General features: G+C 41.7%; 1 protein-coding gene across 2 annotated transcripts in view; it reads right to left on the reverse strand.

Annotated features, from left to right (window-relative positions):
- Positions 1-18,163, reverse strand: part of Ndc1 (NDC1 transmembrane nucleoporin) — a 44,442-nt gene extending 26,279 nt beyond the window's left edge. The window contains exons 1-10 of one of the 2 annotated variants that reach the window (XM_034503684.2): positions 17,766-18,163; positions 16,926-17,046; positions 14,048-14,149; positions 11,698-11,872; positions 10,811-10,949; positions 5,297-5,405; positions 4,287-4,338; positions 2,887-3,022; positions 1,931-2,023; positions 53-134 (exon numbers count right to left, since the gene is read on the reverse strand). In XM_034503684.2, coding sequence (XP_034359575.1) covers positions 53-134; positions 1,931-2,023; positions 2,887-3,022; positions 4,287-4,338; positions 5,297-5,405; positions 10,811-10,949; positions 11,698-11,872; positions 14,048-14,149; positions 16,926-17,046; positions 17,766-18,134 — 1,378 coding nt within the window. In that variant the 5' untranslated portion in view covers positions 18,135-18,163. The remainder of the gene's footprint in view (positions 1-52; positions 135-1,930; positions 2,024-2,886; positions 3,023-4,286; positions 4,339-5,296; positions 5,406-10,810; positions 10,950-11,697; positions 11,873-14,047; positions 14,150-16,925; positions 17,047-17,765) is intronic. The other variant, XM_034503685.2, reaches the window with a different exon arrangement.
- Positions 18,164-18,405: the final 242 nt, after the last annotated feature.

Here is an 18,405-nt window from a genome sequence, read left to right on the forward strand (position 1 = left end):
GGGCACTCCGAGCACACACAAGCCCAGTTAAGTCTATGACTCTCAGCAATACCTGGTTGGCTAAGGCTGAAAACTTCTTGCCTTCGAGAAGGAGAATGTTGAGAAAGCAACATCAGGTCCTGTAAGGCCAAATACTGAAAGGAACAAAGAAAGACTGTTAAAGCTTTAACAAAATCATACATAAAAGCTAGACTCATTAAATATCCAAGGAAAAAGAGTATTTCAGAACCACAACCTTCCCTTCTAGATCTCTGCAGCACTCATCCTCTCTCTCCCTCCACTGTAGGCTCTGGCTACACACACCAACGACAGAACTCTACTGTTCTCACGTCTGTAGGGTTAACTCCAAGCAATATCCCTTCCTCCTGTAATAACTTCCTGTCCTCCACACACACTCACACATTACACACATGCCTCCTGCTTCATCTGCTTCTACTCAGCAGTGCGAGGCCACAGAGACAGGGACGTCGTCTTGCTCACCACTGCTCATCACACAAAACACACAACTACTGCTCTTTCCTAAACTCTATCTTCTCCCTGGCAAGCCTCTTTACTTCTTCAAAGCATCAGTCCTGAGCAGTCTGGTTATGGGACCACCACAGAAAGTCAGTGGTGGCACTGCTCTTGCCAGTAGAAACTTAGCGCTGCCATGTGTCTTAGCCATTGTCCTACCCAACATAACCCACAGCACCTGACACTAACCTTCTATAGTAAGATTTAGTAAATGGCCAAGTGAGTGGCTAATACTTACTAGCAATTAGTGGTACAATAGCTCATTTCCCTACTTGTTCATGCTTCTCTAGACTATGTCAAAAGCACGGGGTTCCAACAATTTCTTTTAAGTAATTTTAAAATACTAATCCAGCTGGACACATCAGAGCATGCCTGTTCTCTTACTTAGCACTTAGAATGTGGCTTAGGCAGGAGAATTGCAAAATCAAGTCCAACCTGGCCTACATAGCAGGATCCTGTCTCGAAAACAACAACAACAACAAAAAAACATATATATAAAATAAATAAGGCACTATGATCTTTTAACAGGGTAAGATATATCCTGTTATATTTAGATTTCCTTTACAATTTCAAATTGTAATTTGAATCAAAGCAAATTTTTCTTTTCGTTTGATTTGTAAATGTCTTTAACTTTTATGATTATGATTTGTTTTAGAATTACAAATAACTTGTATATCAATGCACAATCAAGCATACTACCTTTGACCACAAACACTACATGGATAAAGCATGTCCTGATCCAGCAATTAAAAATACACCAGTGTTTCTGCTGGATTTGGAGGAATGGTTCGTCAAAGTTATGCCTTTAGTTGGCTACCACTACATCTTATGTTTGAGAGGTACATCTTATACATATCTTCTATGGATAGGTAGCTGTCTTAGCTAGAGTGGCAGCACACGCCGGTGGTCTTCACTACTCAGGAAGCTAAGAGAGAAGGACAATCCAAGAGTTGAAAGCCATCCTGGGAAACATACATACATAGCTGGTGCATCACAGGGTACTTTGCTTTCATATTTAATCACTTGAATTTAAAAAAAAAAAAAAAAAAAAGACTAGCAGGTAATTTTTACAATACCAATATTAGAAGATTCTAGACTAGTGGTTCTCACCCTTCCTAATGCTACAACCCTTTAATGCAGCTCCTCATGTTGTGGTGACATTCAACCATACAATTATTTTCATTGCTACTTCGTAACTGTACTTTTGTTATGAATCTGTATTTTCAGATGGTCTTAGGCAACCCCTGAGAAAGGGTCATTTGACTCCCCAAAGGGGTCACAAACCTACAAGTTGAAAACCACTATTTTAGGCTCTCAAAAAATATATCTAAATGCCTAGCCATGCTAAGTATGACCTCTAATTCTCTAAGGTAAGTCCAAGATAACTGTGAAGCTAAAAGATGCACACTTCTGGTACCTTTATAATGAGTGGGGGATTGCTATTTAACACTTTAGGAAGGCATTCATCTGATTCTTCGGCAAATGGTGGCTGAACAGGGAACACATAAGCCTGTTGGATACAATCAGATACAAAGAATGTAAAAGAAATTCTGTTCCTGACCTTGTTATAGTCAGTAAGCACTGGCCAACATTATAAAGAAACAAATATAGTCAAATCAACATCGTTAGTGCTCCTTGTAAAGCACTGTTTAAAAAGAAGTGCTACTGTGTGGGGGCTGAAGAGATGGCCCAGCAGTTAAAAGCACTGGCTGCTCTTGCAGGGGACCTAGGTTTGATTCTCAGTACATGCATACATACTAAGGGTATAAGTGTCTTTAACTCCAGACCCAGGAGACCCAGTGGTCTCTTCTGGCCTCCAGACACCACGCACTCATGTGATACATAGAAAGACATGTAAGCAAAACACTAATAAACATGAAGTTTCTAAAGTGTTGCTGTCCCAATTTTATTAAACTGATATCTATTAATAGAAACAAAGTCCAGGAACAGAGATCCTGTGAAACCACTGAAAATTACCACAAAGATAGTAAGATCAAATAAAACACTTCTGTGACAAACACATCAAGATCATTTTTTTAAAAAAGGCAATTCTTCCCTTAAAAATACTTTTGTTGGGCTGGAGAAATGGCTCAACAATTTGAAGTACTGGTTGCTCCTCTAAAGGACCCAGGTTCAAGGCTCAGCACCCACTTGGCAGCTCATAATTGTATATTAACTCTAGTTTCAGGGGAATCCATACCAACAGGCACGTATGTGGTGCATATTAACCCCATTTAATATGTTGCAGACACTCTGTCCCTCAGAAACAGAGTGAGCAATGAGACTGAAAACCAACTGAGTAGCATGGCTTTGAGCACAACTTTTTATACTCTGAAACACAACAGTAGTGACAAAAAAACCTCCAATACTGACCTCTGTGGCATAAATTTTGAAGAGTATCCATGAGGTATACCAAGTCATCAAGAGAAAGACACCACACAGCCATACATGGTAGAGTAATGAGATGTTCAGGAGGCCACCTATCGTGTCAAGAGGTCTGTGAGCCTGCCTAGGAAAGCAGCAAGTACCATTAACTCCATGCAAAGACAAGGATTCCATCTGAGAAACAGCCCCTATTTGCTGGCACCTCTCTGAAGCTCGTCCCCTAACACTCCCTCAGAGGCATGTAGGGAAACAGAGGGGAAACCTCAGGCTGAGATTAAAGGCATCTGTCACCACAACCCAGCTTTTAAAAAAATTACACTCATTTTTAATAAAGCAAAGATTGGATCAACAGGATAAATTCTGACACATAATAAATGACAAGGACATGGGACATGCATCTCAGAAAGCTCACTCTTCTTTAGTATAAAAGGTAACTGATGGCACAGCAACAGAATGGATCGCTATTTCTATGTCTGGGAGAGGCTCTGAGTGAGTGGAGAGAGACAGAAGGCTATCTCCTGTTCTCTTGTTTTGGTTTTGTATTAAAGATTTATTTATTTATTTTTATTTATATGAGTACACTGCGGCTGTTTTCAGACACACACTAGAAAAGTGCACCAGATCCTATTACAGATGGTTGTGAGGCACCATGTGTTTGCTGGGAATTGAACTCAGGTCCTCTGGCAGAGCAGTCAGTGCTCTTAACTGCTGAGCCACCTCTCTAGCCCTGGTTTTGTTTTTTTAAGGCAAGGTCTTACTATGTAGCCTTGGCTAACCTAAAACCCACTATATAGGCCAGGTTAGCCTCCTGCATCTGCTCTCATGCTAGGGTTAAAGCTATGTGCCATACTCTTTTAGACACCTTTGTATTTTTAAACTGTGAAAGCTACATGCATTAAAAAACAAATGCATTTTTCCCTCTGAGAACTGTATGTGTGTATACATACGCATCTTTGTCCATACCAGTGCATGACTCAAAAAATTAGTGATTTTCAAATATACATTGAAATATACTGGCATGTTTGGGTAGCTAAAGTGAAGCAGACTAATGTAACGCAATGGCACAGAGCATATCTCGAGAAGCTAGTAAGTCCGTCACAGGATAGACTGACTGCTGAGGAAGCCAGAGAGAACATGGAGCCAAGGGATTGCTTAGCCTTCATCTGACCTCACAGCAGCTAAGGAGTGAGCAACTGAGTGGAGTTCTCAACCTATAAACAGGACGGGCAGGGGCGTGAGCCAGCACCTTCTTGTCATACCAAGTACCTCCCTCTCATCTGTTGATTCTTATTTCAATTAAAAGAAGTTAAAAGATAAACCTAAACAAAGTTGCTAGAAAGTATTGAAATTTAAAAGGAAAGAAACAGGTCAAATCAGACTTGACTCACTCATCTGTGTGAAGGTCCAGTGCAGCGCTAATCCACGCTTTGGGAATATGGCCTGAGGGAACAATACCAAGAGAGGAACAGGAAAAGTCAGTAAAACAACTCTTCACCATGCTTTAAACTATGAGGTTCAAGTACACAGGGAGACCTCAGTTAAAATTCGAGGTCGTCTAATTAGGAATAGAGAAGAAAATAATTTCTAAATCCTGGAAGTCTTTCCTTGTACAATCCTGACATACCTGTCTTAGTCACCATGGTTATTAAAACAAAACCAAGCAGGACAACTATGATGGACTGTGTGCAGCACTTCCAGCTTTTCAGTACACAAAGCTTGTGGGTAAGAGATATGCATCATGAACTATGACCGATTTCATTACTGTCTCAATCTACAGGTAAGAAGTCAGTCAGCCCTGCCTCCCACTCATGCAGAGAACAGAGCACGTAGTTGTGGAGCTTCAAGGCTGGTGAGATGGCTCAGCAGGTAAAAGACCACCACCAAGTCTAACAACCTGAGTTCAATTCCCAGAACCCTTATGACAGGAGAGAACCAACTCCTGCAGCTGCTCTCTGGCTCTGACATGTTTGCCATCTTCAATGGTGCAGCACAAGCTCTTTGCCCCGACTGTTGTGCACAGATCTCCAGAACTTTCTCACTCTGCATGACTGAACACTAGGCCCCTGAGCAGCTCCCTTTGCCCTGCTGTCAGCCTCCACAACAGGTCTTCTGTTCTGAGTTGTGCAGCCTGTTTTCCTGAGGTGAACATAAATGCTACAATTTACCTTGTACTGAAACACAAGAGATTCCTCTGTTTAAAGAGTATTTTATAGACACACACACACACACCCCATTTCCTTTAATAAACAATCCCCTTACCAAATCCTGACAATGAAATCAGTGGGCTGACCAAGCACAACAATATGAAAATACTAACTGAATAAAAAGTGAGTTTGTAACTGACATTTTCTACACTATGAGCTAATAATAAACTATATTAGAAAGTAGAAATTCTTACCAAAAAAATAATATACAATGCAGAAATTTCTGACCATGAACAGGGATTCCACACAGCTATGTTTAACTAGTAAGAGGAGAGATCTCCGGAAACGTAAAAATTTGTACTGCTGTGAAAAACAACAAGAAAAAAGTCAAATGACACACTCAGCATCATCCTGGGTGAACAACGACTAACACAGGCAAGCGAGACACAGGCATTCAGAGCAGGGCTGCAGCAAGGCATTTGATGCAGCAGACTGCCTAGCATGTATGAGGCCTGGGTCAATCCCCACCACCCAAAATCAAACCTAAACAGAAGCCTATGAGATGGCTCAGTGGATAAAGATACCTGCTGCCATGCCTGATGATCTGAGTTCTATCCCACACGAGGCCCATATAGTACAAGAAAACCAACTCCCATAAGCTATGTGTATGCACACATTCACACACACATAGAGAAATATAATTTAGAACTTAAAACTGTACAAAAGACAAACTATTCTGATGCTTAAATAACTTAACAATTTTTACACTATACAACTAAGATCAGAAATAAGAAAATTAACAATACCAATCCATATGATGTTAAGAACTAAATATAAGTACACTATAGCTATCTTCAGACACACCAGAAAAGGGCATCAGATCCTATTACAGGGTGGTTGTGAGCCACCATGTGGTTGCTGAGAATTGAACTCAGGACCTCTGGAAGAAGCAAGTCAGTGCTCTTAACCACTGAGCCATCTCTCTAGGCCAGATGTTCAGGAATGTATGAGAAAACATAATAGCTCTGTAGCCCCCTCTTTTCCTGGGGAATGTATCTCAAAACCTAGTAGATGCCAGGCAATGCCAAACCCTATATATACTGTACTTGTTCCTACATATAAAACATACTTACGATAAAAAAATGTTTTGGGGCTGGAGAGATGGCTTAGAGGTTAAGAGCACCAATTGTTCTTTCAAAGGTCCTGAGTTCAATTCCCAGCACCCACATGGTGGCTCACAACCATCTGCAATGGGATCTGATGGGGTCTGATGCCCTCTTCTGCTGTGTCTGAAGGCAGCTACAGAGTGTTCATATACATAAAACAAATAAATAAATTAAAAAAAAAATGTTTTAGTAAAATAACAATAAAATTCTAATAAAAATAAAATACTAGTGTCTAGTTCTTGATTAAAATGTACTATTTGTGGAATTTTCTATTTATGATAATCAGATTATGGTTAACTACTGAGAATAAAATTGCAGAAACCAAACCCACGAATAAAGGGAAGCAGACAACAGTAGGGAATGTTTTTCTAGCACTTACCATGCTGCAGGTTGTTGTGATCATTTTAAGTCATTTAAATCTCACAACTCTCTAAAGGGAGATGGACTACTAGTTTCATCTTACAGATGACAAAACCAAGGAATGAAGAGTGTAAACAAGCAATCCAAACGGCTAGCTAAAGGTAAGTCTGGGTTACAGATCCCAGCGGGCCAGCCTCGCAGTCCATATTCTCACAGACAGCTCTGTGTTGACCCTGCACACTCTACACTAACTTCCCTGTAGACACCTGGCAGCACCAGCCCAGGCATCAGATCGTGCAGCCTCCTGTACGTTGCAATTCTGAGCCCGTCACATTGCTCTATTTATCTCAAAATCAACAAATTTGCTAAATAAAAGTAGTGCCTTATTATCTGCCAATTCTAACAAAAAAAAAAAAATTACCAAACCATTTTGTCATTTTTGAAAAAATAACAAAACCATACTTCAGTAACATTGGCTAACTGCTTCTTCTCCTTCCCACCATTTACTCCCAAAATGCTAACGGAACACTGATATTGGGACTGACCCTATAAACTTAAGGAATTTTAGAAGCTAAAGAAAAGCAAAGAATTGCAGTAACAGATGGAAACTACTTTGATACCATGATTGTAGCATGGCTATGTGATCACCAACCGTACAGCATCCACTGTATTGATGCAGTCAAAGATTTCAAAGTACAAACATGAAACTGTTCCTGCACGTAGCCACTGGTGCCACCACCCTATCACCTCACCACAGGAAGATACAGTTCCTACAGCAGTTCGTGTAATCACTACCAAGGCAGAGAGCACCCACCATCCATCCCTCCACTTGCGCCCAAGCTCAAATGTTTCTCAGTTAAAACGTACAACATACTAGCTGCTGCACTAAGTCTCTGCAGCTTGCTTTCACCCGGTTAAGGCTGCACAAAAGGCGGGCACACTGGTAGCGAAGCTCACTCCTTTGTCAATATTAACATTAGGAATCTTTCCCGTCACACTTGTCATTAAAGGGGGCAAGAGAGACAATTCAGTGGTTTAGAGCTCTTACTGCTTCTGCAGAGAACTTAGGCCCAGTTCCCAAAATCAGCATCAGGCAGCTCACAACTGACTGTCACTCCAAATCCCAAGGATTTCCAGGTTCTTCAGGGCTCCTGTACTTAAATGCACATGCTCACAAATACATAATTTAAAAAAAAAAAAAAATCAACCTAAAAAAAAAAGAGGAATCCAGGCAGGGTTTGATGGTGTACAACTTTAATCCCAGCACTCAGGAGGCAAAGGCAGGCAGACCTCTGTGAATTCAAGGCCAGCCTGGTCTACATACTGAGTTACAGGGAAACACTGTCTAAAATAATAGTAATGATGGTCATAGTAATAAGAATAAAAATAAAATAATATCTGACATGAGCATTTTAATTATATTAAGCAAGCTTAAAGCAAAATAACTAACGGGCTGATCAAATTTCTCAAAGGTTACATTAAAAACTACTAAATGATATGTACAATATGTAAACTCTATTATTCTTAGAAAACTGGCTGACAGGCAGCACCAAAACCAATTACAGCAATGATGATAATAATAATTGTTATTTTTGCTTGTTAAAAAGGGGAGGGGCATGGGACTGGTGAGAAGACTAGTAGATAGGGGGGTTTGTTGCCAAACCTGATACCCTGAGTTCAATCCCTGGAACCCACTCAGTGGAAGAAAGGGACTGAGTCCCACAGTTATCCCTTGACTCCATGCACATTCCGTGGCACACACATATGAACATATGGCATGTGCATATGAACAGACACACATGGACAAACACAAACACAGGAACGCCATAAATAAATGTAATTTTTTTTTTCAAACTGTTAAGTCCCTTTTCTGTTGAGTTTGGCCGTGTAATTGAAGTGGCTATGCTAGGAAGGTCGTGGTATATAACCAGTAACCTCATCAGTTAGGAATCAGAGGCAGAACGATATCTGCAAGTCCAAGGTCAGCCTGTCCTACATAGCTAGCTCTGGGACAGTCATGGGTACATAATGAGATCCTGTCTAAAAAAATAAGTAAGTAGGCCAAACACAGTGGCTCAAACCTTTAATCCCAGCACGTGGGAGGCAAAGGCAGGCAGATGTCTGTGAGTTCAAGGCCAGTTTGGTGTGTGTGTGTGTGTGTTATGGGACAAGCAAGCTACATAGTGAGACCCTGTCTCACATAAAATAAAGCAAAGTGGATGGGAGTGGCCTGTCTTCTCACATTTACTTCTTCCCTACCAATCCCCTCTGTAGTCACCTTTCAGGAGACTCACTGATGAAGAAAGGCAGGTCCATCACTTCAAGCACCCACACAATCCTCACTTCTCCACCCAGCAGTCCTTGGAGGACAGCACCCACCTGAGCAGATGACTTCATTCGTATAGCTACAAGAGATGTCCCAGATATATATTTTGGTCAAATGTTAAAATTTTAAAGCTAGGTACAGCACATGCCTGTAACTAACACTTGGGAAGCTGAAGCAAGAAGATCCAGAGTCAGGACTACTAAGACCCTACTTCAAAAAAAAAAAAAAAAATCTTACAAAGTTAATCTAAAGTGAAAGTTTATCACCTTACAATAAACCTTTGAGATACAAGAATCCAAAATTTTATCCAAAGAAATTACAAAAATAAGCACTAAAAGTTGGCAGTATATGGTAGATACAATAATTTATCAGCAATGTCAATTATTAGCTCAAGTGTTCAATGTATATCTATTATACATTGGTTGGTTTCACCTCGAGACCCAGCAAGATGTTCAGGAGTGTCCTATTTTCTCCAGCACTTTCTGTTTCTCCTTCTCTGTGTTTATGTATGCAAGTTTTCTCCTTGAGATGCTGGGAGTGCATCCACTGTCACTCCTAAGGAAGAAGCTTTGTTCACACACTCACAGCTGCAGGAAGGTGAGGACACGACCTCCTCACATGTGTTCTCTCCAGCTCTGCTCACCAACACAATGGGCACATGACAAGCCAGGCTGGGAGAACCCTAGCATGCGTACCCTCTTCATGAACAACATCCTCGTCCCCCCACGACTGCTTCACGGCCTCCCAGCCAGAGCAGAAATGAAGTCCATAAAAACACAAGCAGAGACAGCATGAACTCACGGCTCAGGTCCAGGCTTACTCCTACTGGATTAGTTGGGGCTTTTTCAATTTTTTAAATTTAAATGTGTCTGTGTATGTCCCCAGTAAAGGTGTCAAAATGCACATCTGGAGGTTAGACAGTTATCACTGTGGGAGGCAGAGACTGAGATAGACCATCAATTTGTACTCCAAGTACTTTTAACTGCTGAGTATCTCACCTGTTTCAGTTTAGGTTTTAAAAAAACAAAACAAAACAAAAACCCTAGTGAATAAGCTGGCAAGATAGCTGAGTCAAGTGTTTGCCGTCCAAGCATGCGAGCCTGAGTTCAGGTCTCCCCGCTCTCATGTGAAAAGACAGAAATGGTAGCCCATGCTTATGTTAGCACTAGGTAGTCAGACAGGAGGATCCCTGGAGCCCACTGTGCCAAGTTAATAGATTCCAAATCCAGTAAGAGACCTTGTCTCAAAAATCTAAAGTGAAAAGCAATTGAGAAACACAACCAACATCAACCTCTGGTCTCAATATACACACATAAGCAAGCATACTCATATGAGCATGTGTACACACACACACACACACACACACACACACACACACACACACACCCTAACTGAAGCATAGTTTTTACTATGCCACTCAAACCAAGCGAAAGGGTTGTATTTACATGTCCATGTCTGAGATAATAACTGAGTGTCCTTAAATCACTTGCACACCCCTAAGCAGGTGGCCATACAACACTTCCTGTGAATGGTTCCCCTCCTCCAACCTGCCATGTCACAGCAACTGACTGACCAGGAAAGAGGGAGCAGCCTTCAAAAGTGGCAGCAGGAAAGCACAGCTTAGCTCTCAAACAGACTCAAGTCTCACAGACACACGTCTTAAGTTAAGCTGTGCTTAAGGTAGGCTCTGTCCACTGCTACCCTCCAGGCTAGCTGACCTCAGGGCAAACCCAGTTTGCCCTGTGTTACTGCACTTTCAAGGGACCTGAACTTGGCTGTCAGGCGATTTTACTACAGAGCCATTTTAATTTTACTGTCAAATATTGAAGTGATCAGATGAGGCTGGTCATATGCACAGACATGGCAGTGCTGATAATTCCAAATTATAGCTAGGAAATGTTCAAATTATATCTTACCTGTATAATAGGAAACGGAAGATAATTCATGTTGTTAATGAAATACAGAAGACTATAGCTATAGCCCATGAATGCTCCAGACAGTAGGAAAAACAGATGATACTCGTTCATGCAGGTCTGAGCAGCAGGGTTATCGAAGCTGAGGAAGAAAGTTACGCTATTAATAGCTGAAAACACATTATCACTGGTTTAAGGCTATTTGCCAGAAGGCAAAATTCCAAGTTAATAACTTAAGAAATGGCCCGAATTCACCAAATGGCTCACTTTAGGCAAACAGGAGCACACAGATAATGAAGCATTTCCCCTCATGCATGGATTCTCACTGTTGCTGTTTCCTTGGAAATCTGAAGTAAGAATGTGTACAACAGTCATCTTGCTTCCAAGGCAAGTTGACTTCATCTGATAGGGAGCTATAAATAATCTGCATGTACCTAATGGAGGTGCTGGAGCTCTGAGCTTCTTGTGTCTCTCCTAACCAGGCAGCCTTCTCAGGGCCTCTGCATGCCTGTAAAGACAGCAGACCTGGGGAGCACTAGCCTCTAATCAGGACAACCCACGCCTGACTCATGTGGATCATGTGTCCCTTTCCCCAGGTATCTGTCTGCAGCCATGTCAGAGCATTCTCAACTTTGAAGCAGCTTAGAGACTGTCCCTGAATCACTCTCAGGAACCCATCAGTGCCTACACAGCACCTTCCACATACAAATATCATAAAAATTTTGCTAATTTTTTCAAACATAAAATATCACTTAATAACTTGATACACAGAAACAGGAATTCCTGTGAGTCTGGAAAACAGGGTACTACACCAGTGATCTCCATAGGCCTCCTTGGACTTGACAAGTAAACAGGTTTCCTAGAAAGAAGAGAAGACAACTTTACCATACCTCTCAGTTCCAGTGCAGGGAACCACGAGAGAACTGTACTGGTCCTTGGTCATGATGGCCGCACACCAAGCCACTGCCATTCCCATGGCAGCGTGTATGAAGGAGTGCGTGAGTTGCTGGGGGTGAAGGATCCGTGCTATCAGGGCCAGTCGGGAGCCAGGGATGGAGGGCACAACTGCAGAGAGAGCACAGCATGGCTTTCTAACTGTGGCACCTAGAGCCCAAGGAGCCAGTGCCTTCCCTCTCACCAAACACACACCCAATCAATGTAAATCCAATACAGAAAACTCAAGCTAATAATCCTAACTTTAAAACTCTTGAAAAAAAAAAACACACATACAAGAAAAACTAGGGACTCTAGATAGGGCCTTGAAGGGGCATAATTAACATTTTTCAACTTCCTTGTTTTTGTTTGTTCGTCTTATAGACAAGGGCTCACGTTGCCAGGCTGGCCTCAAACTGACTGTACAGTGGAGGACATATCTGAACTACTGATATTCTCCTGCCTCTGTCTCCCTATTACAGATGTGCCCTCAAACAACTGGCCCTTTCATTTCTTTAAACTAGTATTCCCAGATAGTTAATATAATGCCAACTCTGACTTTTTCCTAAGTGACATAAATAATTTAGAAGATAGCTCCAAATTGACTTTAATTCAACATTTGAGATTCATTAGGAGTCCATCTGTGAAAAATAAGCCAAAGACATAAATCACAATAATGAATATCAAATGCCTGTAATCACAAACGTGTACCAGTACACCCAACTCTGAATAGGTATTTTCATTACATTAAGTCATTTATTTGCAGGGAGGTATGTGCAAAAGTTAGAGCTGGTTCTCCTTAACCCACTGAGCCTCCACACTAGCTCCTAACAGGTATTTTCAGGACCTCTCCAACAATCCAAAAAAGTTCTTTGGAAGTGACATGGTGGGCAGCTATGGGAAAGGAGTAAAGGTGTTTATGTCTGAGAGCTGGCAGGCAGCCCAGGCCCCTGACAGACACACGCATAATAACCTTCTTTTAGTACACCCAAGGAAAGCAAGGGCACTGTGGGCAACAGCCCAGGGTGGGGAAGAGAGCTCAGATGGCATTTTAGGAAAGAAGTGGCTAATAATACCTCCTCCTCCCACAAAAAATGCCCCCAAAGCCAATTATGTATGTGACTGACTTCCTAACAGGACAAACCCCGCCATGTCACTCAATGTTCTTTCAAGCTCCATCTTCTCTAGAAAAATCATTTCTCTTCTTTGTCTGCTTAATACAGCTCCTTCAAAGTCTGATAAGACATCAGCTCCTCTAGGAAGTTGCCATGCTCTGTCAAAGGTGCCCCTCAGTACTCCCTCAGACATGCCCAGTGTACACTTCACAAGTCTTAGAAGTTGGGAGCACAGGGTGCATGGCACATGGTACACACATAGGGCCTACTCCTACAGATGAGCCAAGTCGCCAGTGAGGTTTTAAAAATGCTAGTGTATGCCTTTAATGCCAGCACTCAGGAGGCAGAGGCAAACTCTGACTTTGAAGCCAGCCTGGTCTACAGAGTGAATTCTAAGACAGGAAGGGCTACACAGAGAAAAATGGTCTCAAAATATAAAAATAAAGTAAAATAAAGTAAAAACACTAACTTGAGCGCCCTCACCTGGCCCAGGATCATAGGAGAGAGTAAAAGAGCACAAGCCATACGCCGAGGAGTAATGAACAGGGCTTGACTAGACAAAAAGACCTAGCCACCAAAAACCACTAAGAAAGCAAAGAAAATGGATACATATTACAATATCCAGTAGGGACTTAACAAATTTACATACTATTTTTTAATATAGAATTCTTTTAATATTTAAGAGCTAAAAGATGTTACAGCAAAAAAATATAAGAAACAGGACAAAAAAATATAAGAAACAGGATACTGCTGGCAAGTCTCCCCAGACCCTCCTGACCCCTTTTTCTGCAGCCCCTGGCACCAACACTCCACTCTGTCTTTATGGTTTGACCTCTCTATATGCCCATCTTCTGTAAGCAGACTCATGACCATCTATCATGAAAGAAAGGTCTAAATGTCTCTTCAAAAGAGAAACACCAAAATAATTGTAAGTACAACTGAAAGGACAACAAAATACGGCTATGCACACATTTCTTAAATTCTGCCCTAGGTAAGAAGAATTATGTTTTGTTTTGTTTTGTTTTGTTTGAGACAAAGTCTGTCATCTAAACTAGGCTAACTGTCTAACACACTACATGGCTGAAGCCGGCCTCAAACTTATGGTGACTCTCCTTCAAACCTACTCAGTGCTAAGATTATAAGCACATGCCAACACACTTGATGCTCAAACTTTTAAAAAGATTAAACCTACCTGTATAGAACTCCACATTGAAAATACTTATTATTATAATGACCACTGCAAGCAGCAGGAGGTAAAAGATTACTTGGGAACTATAGAATTCATTGAGAGAATCTAAAACACAAGAGAAATGAATTAGTAATGTTCGGTCTTCCAGCTGTGTTCAGCACACTGCAATACAACGGTGTTTTTAACTTCATTTATTTGTGCATACAGTTGTATTTGTAAATGTCTGTGTACCTGTATACATGGTACAGGACTGAGAGAGCACTAGATCCCTCGTAGCTGGTGTTACAGGCATCTATGGGATACCTAGTTTGTTCTGTGAGTGTTGAGATCCAAGCCCTGGTCCCCATACTTACACAGCAAACATCCTTAACCACTGAGCCATCTCAGCAGATTCTACAACTATAATTTTAACTTTCAAAGTCTGTCTTTTTTTTTTTTTTTTTTTTTTAAAGAATTTACTTGTATGCTGCTGTCAGGTCCAATAGGACATCAACACAAGAACTCCAAAATGAGTTATTCAGACTTTGTTTTGGGTACTGGAAAATGGCATTAGAATTTCTTTTAAATCACACAGATGTTAGCAACAAAGAAAATACAACCATATGCAAACATTTCATCATAGGAAAGCTACCATAGTAACAGACCAAGTTTCTTTTCAAAATGTAAACAGCATTTTTAAACTCTATGCAGTAAATGCAATTAGTGCCTACAGCTAAGTAAAAGTAATGTGGAAACAGTGTAATTTATCAGTCATCGAAAGGGCTGGTCTAAACAACAAAAACCAATGAGGTCCTTGTGGAAACAAAAAACACTCAACAACCAACATGCTTCCAAGTTTAAACTGTGTGTATGTTACTATCTAAAAATATGAACAAAAGAGGCATGGGACATGTTGGCTGAATAGACTCACTTAATAATGAAAGCAATTATTTTTAAAGTAGAATTCAGAAACCAAAATTAATCACAGATTTCCTAAGCCTCCACCATTACTCATCTGCCACCTCTGCACTAGCTTACAGGTTACTTTCATCAGTCCTGCGTATCTTAGCAAAGATGACACACAACAGCCAAAGCATGACTGTATTTGCTTAGTAGCAATATTCCCAAAGGCCAAACAACAACAAATTCTAATTCTTTGATGACCTACACTTTCTTAGAAGAAAAATAAAGGAATATATTATTGAGAAAAAATTTTCCCAAAATAATTTGTGTTTTTTAATTTTAGGGGATATTTTCAAGACTTCAAAACCTATTCTGTACCTTTATGCTTTTTTAATTTTTTAAAATTATCTATTATGTCATACTGTGGGTAAACAAAATCTGAAGAGATTTCATTTACTCACTACCTGGATGCTGTGAACAGATCACCTTATCCTGAACCTTAGTAGTACATTTACAAAGCAGATTTAATAGCACCTTATGAAGTGGAATTATAGGAAAGAGATAATATACATAAGGTACTCGGGGCCTGGTACAGTCATGGCTGCCACTGACATAAGATCTTAACTGCTTCTGTGTGAGTGTGTTTGCTCGAGCACGCACACGTGAAGGCCGCGGTGACACTAGCTCTCTTCCTCTGTGGCTCTTGGTCTCACTAAGCCTGGAGCTCAGCAGCTGGCTGGCCGGCCAGTGAGCCCCATGCCACACTGGGTTGTGACACATATCACACAGCTGGCTTTTGTGTATGTTGTGAGTCTAAATTCAGGTCCTCAGCCTCGAGCAGCAAGCACTTCACCATCTCAGCATCCTTCTAGCTCCTGAACATAATTTTATTTTCACATCCAAAGATTCCAATCAACATTCAGCCTGCTTCCATTTCCTCTTCCTCAGCAGACTTTGTATTAAGTCTTCCCTGACAGTCCTTATTTTTGGCCTCTCTTGTCTTTGTTGGCTACAACATAAGAATAAAGTATTCTTTAAATATTTGTATAGCTTTTTTTTCTTGCTTTTGAAATAGTTTCTCTGTATGAACCCCTGGCTAGCCAGGAACTCCAGAGCCCCCTGTTAGTCTCTTAAGAGTTGGATTATGGGAATGTGCTACTACAACTAGCTAGCTTAGACATTTAAAAAAAAAAAAAAAAAAGAGATGGGTCACAATTTCCATCTACAATTTTAAGTGGATGACAGAGAAAGGAAAGACCGACCAAAAAAAAAAAAGAAAGAAAGAAAACTGGTGGCTGGAGAGATGACTCAGCAGATGGCTCTTCCAGAGGACCTGGGTTCAGTTCCCACCACCATCCGCTGGCTCACAACCACCTGTAACTCTTTCAGGGGTATCCATAGGCACCAGGCATGCACAAAATGAACATACATATATGCAAGTAAAAGATTTATACATATAAAAAACAAAAATAGGACTGGAGAGATGACTCAGATGTTAACAGCACTGGCTGCTCTTCCAGAGGTCCTGAGTTCAATTCCCCACAACCACATGGTGGCTCACAACCATCTGTAATGAGATCTGGTGCCCTCTTCTGACCTGCACATATACAAGCAGGCAGAATGCTGTACATATAATAAATATATCTAAATTTTTAAAAAAAAAAAAAAATAAGTCATCTTTTCTTTTTTTAAGGAAAGAGACAAATGGATTCCTTTTCTCTTTTACTATGTATCTAGAGTTTCACTATATGCCCCAGATTGGCCTTGAACTCAGGTCCTCCTGCCTCTGCCTCCGGTGACACTGGGTCACACCATCACACCTAGCTGTTTATTTATGTAGTCTTCTAATGATCTGTCTGTTTGTCCTGTCATCATACATAATCTCTGACACACCTGCTGATTTTATATAACAAAAATGGCAGTTCTGTGAGTATAAAAATGCAGGGAGTGTCTTTATGTAGCCTCAAAGTTAATGTTTTAATTGAAAATTGCCACTTACCTGACAGCCACTGTATAGGGTGGAATAAATCGATGCTGCTGAAGACGATAAAGGCTGCGATGCAGACGGGCAGAAGCAGTACTGACCACACGATGCTGGTAACTATCCTCCAACCCAAAACCTAAAATTCAACACAACTCCTCAAACATGAAGTCAGTTACTCTAACTTAGTCATGCAAATCCTGCTTCTTCATTTGGGCTATAATCATTAACCACTACTATTTGCATTTGAAAAAGAATCTTTACTTCTCTCTTTGTGCCACCTAAACACAGAATGGGTGCAGGGAGGTGAGATCTCCTTAGCTGAAGCCTGGAGTAGGCAGTCTTAAAAAATATATATGTGTGTATATACATATATATATACACACACACACACACACATATATATATATATATGTATATGTACACGTATATGTATATATATATACACACACACGCCTGGTTTAGCGTCTCCACAACCCCAGCGTCTAAGGCCACACATTCTTTCAACACAGAGCACCCCTTCCCGTTTCCTATCCCAAGGAATCAAGCCATTTACTAAGCAGCAGCTCGAATCACTAACCTTTTGCTCTACATCTTTTCTACCCTGTCCAAGTTTCCACTCGGGTCATCCCACCCACTCTGACAAACTTCCACTTCGGACTCCAGCTCAACACTCCAGATCTAACTTCCACTCGGGGACACCCACACACCCTTGCACCCAATCCCCAAGGCGGTGAGGTCCCTTCGCGCTATTCCTAAACCGTCCCAAGACAGGCTCCATTAGCCAAGCGCGCAGGCACCGCCAAAGTCTGGCAGCCCCACCAGAGAGGCAGAGAGCGCCATAGCGCGTTAACTCACGCGCCAAAGGATGTCCCGCGGCGACCCGCCGGCGCAGGGCCCGCTCGCAGCCGTGGCCATGGAGATGGCGGCCCCCACTCTCAAGCGTGCCGGGGACAGAGTGCCCGCCCGCCACCACTGTTCAAAGGCAGGAAGGCCCCGGGAGGACCCAGCTGGGGCTGCCCGGAACGCTGCCTGGGCAGTGTCCTGCAAAGCCGCCAGACCATCTCTCCGCAGCTTCGCCTGAACAGATTCAACCGGGCAGAACTTCCCCGTAGCCACATGCCCCCAGGTGGGCTGTGACTCGAGGAACCGTGCTCTGGAGTCCAAAAAGTCCTTCCGTAGCAGGGTCCATCGGGGCGTCAAAAACAAAGGGCGACGGTGCTGCATGCTGGGAACTGTAGTCTCGACGACCCCTGAGAACCAAGGGGAGGAGGAGCGTTGCATTCTGGAACTTGGAGTTCCAAAGTACAGGCTCGCGGTGTAACTGAAGCATGCTGGGGTGTCCTAGAATTGGAGTTACAGACTGTTGTTAGCTGCCATGTGGTTTCTGGGAGTTGAACCTGGATACTCTAGAGGAACAACCAGTACTCTTATGAGACATCTCAGCCCCTCCCTTTCTTTCTTTTCTTTCTTTTTTCTTTTTTTAAACTAAATCTGT

Source organism: Arvicanthis niloticus, chromosome 5, assembly GCF_011762505.2.
Source record: "Arvicanthis niloticus isolate mArvNil1 chromosome 5, mArvNil1.pat.X, whole genome shotgun sequence".
Taxonomy (NCBI): Eukaryota; Metazoa; Chordata; class Mammalia; order Rodentia; family Muridae; genus Arvicanthis; species Arvicanthis niloticus.